Source organism: Bidens hawaiensis, unplaced genomic scaffold, assembly GCF_021521415.1.
Source record: "Bidens hawaiensis isolate Kalapana, Puna unplaced genomic scaffold, B.hawaiensis_p1.1 tig00033604_1, whole genome shotgun sequence".
Lineage (NCBI taxonomy): Eukaryota > Viridiplantae > Streptophyta > Magnoliopsida > Asterales > Asteraceae > Bidens > Bidens hawaiensis.
Window position 1 is genome coordinate 117,339 of NW_027495781.1, and position 5,654 is coordinate 122,992.

Genomic DNA, 5,654 nt, shown 5'->3' on the forward strand with positions numbered 1-5,654 from the left:
TATGCCTCTAATAAAAATATGGGTTACAAGTCCTAAGAGTTTCGGTAGTTGAAACTCCAAAATTTTTAATATTATATATAAAAAGATTTCGGGAGTTGAAATCTTAAGGGGTTCGGGTGTTGAACCCCAAGGAGGAGTTAATAACCCTCATGGGTTAAAAATGAGCTCATAAGGAATTCGGGTGTTGAATTCCTAAAGAATAATGAGTAGTAAAATTAAGGATTTCGGGTATTGAAATCCCAAAGAATTCGGGTGTTGAATTCCCAAAGAATATTGTGGAGTAAATATAAGGATTTCGGGTGTTGAAATCCCAAGGAATTTGATTATTAAATTCCAAATAAAAATAAAACATATTTTTATAAGATGGTGTACTTACTTAGCGAAAGATAATAAAAATATGTTTTAAAATGTTTTCAGGAAAAGCACCCCAAGGTGGTTGAAGCTTCATGGACGGGACTGAACTGACAAGGGAACGATACTCTCGTGTTTAATAGTTTGTATAATAAAGTTTGCTTTACACATATATGTTTTCTTTTATAATATATATTTTTATAAAATAAAACGTCGAGTGACAGGTTTTGAATGTAAACTGGGACCTACTCTGATATGAATTTTATAAAAGTATTATATATGAAAAAAAAATTAGGGTGTTTCACTTGCAAACCCGGACCGGTATTTGTAGGACCAGAATCGACCATATTGTATTCAAAGCAAGAATGAGATGTTCGAGTTTGATGAGTCTCGTGAGTTTGACATGCAAGACCCGTTCATGCTCTTTGTGGAGCTTTAGAGAAAAACAAAAATATTAAATACGAATAAAGGATGGAGAAAGCATACAAGTATACAACCATTTGGTATAACATATTCCTCCACATTGTGTGGCATTGCATCAATGCCTCTCAAATGATTTACATTATAACTACAATTTACTTATGGTTAATAATGTTAAAAGTGTAACCAAACCATGATTTTTATTTTCAAAAGTTGGCTTAATCGAACCATTGATTATATAATTCTTTAGTTAATCCAATTTTGTCTCAGTTATTTTTGTTTCTCATCCCTAATTTTTTTTGAACGGCCAACTAAGTAACGCCGGGTACTCTGTACGCGGCACCCACTGGCTAAAGGTAGCCCGAGCCGGCCACGAGTCCGGACGGACGGAGCCCCTAGCGGTCCACCTATTTGAGGGATTCCCCGGATAAAACCCGACCCTCACGCCCGCCAAACGACACGACAGCGAGGAGCCGGTAAAACCGGGTTAGATCAGGACTCGAACCCTAGCAATCCAGAGTCATCAATCATATCTCACATATAAATTGGTGATAGCGAGGTTTGAACCCCATATCTCTCACTAGAGAGTGCTCTATCATTGAATCTCATCCCTAATTATAGAGCGTATTTTAATCCATAAATATAACACCCCATTATCCAAACTCAAATGACTGATTATTGGACATTGTCCCCATGTTTGTATTATTTTTCAAAGTCAGAATCGAAATGGCTTTCTACAAAATTGCTAAAACCGTCCTGATATTTTTTAATCACATTTGTCAGTTTTATCCAAAAGGTTTTTATTTTTTATTAACTTGATGTTTTACAACTTCATTTCCATTCAATCCACTAACCTTGTTATTTCTTTAAAAAAAGTTTAAATAGGCTTAAAAAAACATTTTATACTTTTTTCCCTTTCCAAATTAACCAAATATTTACTATTCAAAAAAAAAAAAACAAATATTTACTATTCAAAAAAAAAAAATATATATATATATATTTATACTTTGGGACGAAAAAGTTCACATGACTCCCCATCACACACACACACACACACACACACACACACACACACACACACTTGCACTTGATTCCACCATCATCATCGTCTATCATCTCATCCAAATTCCCAACACATATGGTCACAATCCAACCATCATCATCACCATCATCTTCAACTCCCATCACCCACTTCCCAAACACACCCCAAATCTTCAATCATCAATGGAAGGTACTTTCATCCCAAACAGACCATCTCTTCCAATCCAATTAACCAAACCCACACAACCAAACAGGCTTGGATTCAACCCCACCACTCTCCCACCTCAACCACCTTCACACCACCAGTCTTTATCCATTGTTCCACTCCTGCAACACCTCATCCACCTCTCAACTGCTATACCAAACAAGACCCATCTCACATATGTTTCAACTTCTTCAAGAAAACAAGAATTAAGCAAAACCCATGTCAAGAAACCATCTTTAAGCAATTTCCTTACTCTTGAAGACCCCAAGGTTCAACTTTTAGATCATGGGGATGTGAATCTTGAGTTTCTTGATGAAAAGGGTAAGTTTATTTTGGATGGGATATTGGAACAGAAATGTTTGTCTGGGTTGAAGTTGTATTTTTATTCGGTTAAGTTTAAGTTGGTTGAGGTTGATTTGGGTAGTGTGATTAAGGGTTTGGATGTTTTAGGCAACAGGGAAAAAGCCCTTTGTTTGTTTGAATGGGTGCTTGAGAATTCAAAGGTTGATCAAAGTTTGAATCTTGATAACCGAGTTGTCGAGTTGATGGTCAAGATTTTGGGTAGGGAGTCGCAACATAAGACGGTTTCGAAGTTGTTTGATGAGTTTGATGTGTTTGATGTTGTGGACTGTGAGTTTGATGTTCGGGCTTTGACTACGATACTTCATTCGCATTCGTGTGCCCGAAAGTACGAAAAGGCAATTCGTTTGTTTGAACGGATGAAGGAAAACGGGCTCACGCCGAATTTGGTGACGTACAATGTGATGTTGGATGTTTATGGGAAAATGGGTCGTTCGTGGGATAAAATCTTGGATCTTTTGGAGGAGATGAAAACCGAAGGGCTTGAATTTGATGAGTTTACTTGTAGTACGGTGATATCCGCGTGTGGTCGAGAAGGGTTGTTAGATGAAGCAAAGACCTTTTTCGCAAGTTTGAAAGCTCAAGGTTATATACCGGGAACAGTTACTTATAATTCGTTACTTCAAGTGTTTGGGAAATCGGGTATGTATTTAGAGGCGTTGAATATAGTAAAAGAAATGGAGGAAAACAATTGCCCGATGGATTTAGTGACTTATAACGAGCTTGTGGCGGCTTATGTGCGAGCAGGGTTTATTGAAGAAGGGGCTAATGTGATCGAGACAATGACTCAAAAGGGTGTGAAACCGAATGCAGTCACGTATACAACGGTTATGGACGCGTATGGGAAATGCAGGAAAGAAGAAAAGGCGTTGGCTTTGTTTAATCTGATGAAGAAATCTGGTTGTGTGCCGAATGTTTGCACGTATAACTCGATTCTTGGAATGTTAGGTAGAAAATCAAGATCCGATGAGATGATGGAGATTCTTCTTGATATGAAAACGAATCGAGTTTCACCGAACCGTGTGACATGGAACACGATGCTTGCTATGTGTGGTAATAAGGGTATGCATCTTCATGTGAATTGGGTTTTACGCGAGATGAAAAGTTGTGGTTTTCAGCCTGATAGAGACACATTCAATACGTTAATAAGCGCGTACGGGAGATGCGGTTTGGAAATCGATGCTAATGAAGTTTATCAAGAAATGATAAAAGTCGGGTTTAATCCGTGTATTACGACATATAATGCGCTTTTAAACGCCTTGGCTCGTAAAGGGGATTGGAAAGCGGGCGAGTCGGTTATTTCAGACATGAAAGCTAAAGGCTTTAAACCGAGTGAAACATCATATTCTTTGATGCTTCATTGTTACTCAAAGGGGCAAAATGTTAAAGGGTTAGATTTAATGGCTAATGAAATATATGAAGGTCGAATTTTTCCGAGTTGGATGCTTCTTAGAACCCTAATTCTTGCAAATTTCAAGTGTCGATCACTTACGGGTATGGAAAAAGCGTTTCAGGAATTATTGAAACACGGGTATAAACCGGATCTTGTTATATTCAACTCTATGCTTTCAATTTACGCAAGAAACAAGATTTATGATCAAGTGCGAAAGATGCTAAATTTAATTTATAATAACGGGTTGCAACCGGATCTTGTCACATTCAACACGTTAATGGATATGTATGCGAGAACGGGTGAGTGTTGGGAGGCTGAAGAAATCCTTAAAAACATACAAAAGTTAGGTAGACAACCAGATCTTGTGTCGTATAATACGGTCATTAAAGGGTTTTGTAGACAAGGTTTAATGGATGAAGCTAGAAGGGTACTTTTGGAAATGACACATAACGGGATTCGACCATGTATTGTTACTTACAATACGTTTGTTGCGGGATTTGCCGCTCAAGGGTTGTTTTCAGAAGTTGATGATGTTATTAGTTACATGATTGAGCATAACTGCAAGCCAAATATGTTGACTTATAAGACAATTGTGGACGGTTATTGCAGAGTTAAAAAGTATCAAGAAGCGCTAGAGTTTGTTGGGAATATTAGAAAAACCGACAGTTGTTTTGATGAGCAGAGTTTGCGCACACTTGCTTCTCATGCTCGGTCAAGCGTTGTTTTATGACCATCTTAAACAAACTGATGTTTTTTTTTTGTTCGTGGGCTCGTTGCTGATGTCACTCTTCATATGAAGGCTTATGTTGTGTTGATTTAACCTTGTGCAGATGTTGAACCTCATGTAAGGTACTTTGCATTCATTTTCTTAATTTATTAACTTATTATTACTTTGGACTAAAGGTTTGGGTTGGGTTGACCCAAAACACCTTTTGTAAAAGTTTTATAACAATTTGCCTGCCAATAATAATTACAAATGCTAATTTGTCTTAATACACAAATTTATGCATTAAAAGTACACTTTGGTAACTTCTAACGTGTTCGCCCAATTTAACTTGTTTTTTGTTGCGTTTTAGCCATATGTGGTTTGACCCATTAGAGATAAAACATAAATCGATTCGACCCATTAATAAGTAAATGGGTTGAAATTAACAAACTTTTTGTGTAGTATTTTTACTAATTGATTCAAAACTTACGAAAACGGTTGCTGGTTTTAAGTTGACTAGTACTTTCTTTGACCTTAAAAGTCAAACTTCATCTTATTTATCACTGCATCCTGTTCTGTCACTTAAATTCTTATGTATTTATCAATTTTTGAGTTCAATATTTCTCATACATGAATCTTTTAGTGTTCTTTGCAGGCAGAAAAGCATTCAACAATATCAAAAGATGAAGGGTGATAAGTTTTCGATTCCAGTTTTCAATTCGAAATTTTGTATATGAGTTTTAAGTCTATACGCAGTGTCCATTTTATAGATAGATATTTCATGTAAATTTTTGTAATTTATGTGTTCTTGATAAGTACCACCAAGAAGATTTATGTACTTGTTGGAATGGATCACTTGTGTTTGTGGTTCATTCTGAATATGTTTTGGCCTTTCCATCTTGATTAGTTCAAGAACAATTATGTTATATTATATATACTTGTATTTATCTTATGCAATGAAAGCTATATTTATGTCTTTAGTAATCTCACTTTCAAATATTTTTTGAGCGTTTTTAACCCTTTCACTAGATGCCCTAGAGAAACATATTAGGTAATGGGATGTTCACTTGTCCTTTTGAAATTTGGTACTAGCCATTTAGGGGTCCGCTATGGGCACTCATGGGGGCTTCTATGGGGCGCCAAAGCCCTTGCACACTGCCGAGGGGCGCGCGCATGGG

At 36.8% G+C, this 5,654-nt stretch overlaps 1 protein-coding gene across 3 annotated transcripts; it reads left to right on the forward strand.

Annotated features, from left to right (window-relative positions):
- The first annotated feature begins 1,853 nt into the window (after positions 1-1,853).
- Positions 1,854-5,377, forward strand: LOC143585180 (uncharacterized). Of its 3 annotated transcripts, none has more exons than XM_077067023.1 (2): positions 1,854-4,619; positions 5,120-5,377. In XM_077067023.1, the coding sequence occupies exon 1, from the start codon at positions 1,996-1,998 to the stop codon at positions 4,498-4,500; it is 2,505 nt and encodes an 834-aa protein (XP_076923138.1). In that variant the 5' UTR covers positions 1,854-1,995; the 3' UTR covers positions 4,501-4,619; positions 5,120-5,377. The 3 variants fall into 3 exon arrangements, with proteins under 3 accessions (XP_076923138.1, XP_076923139.1, XP_076923140.1); XM_077067024.1 differs by having other exon boundaries at positions 5,132-5,377; XM_077067025.1 differs by having other exon boundaries at positions 1,854-4,614.
- The last annotated feature ends 277 nt before the right edge of the window (positions 5,378-5,654 follow it).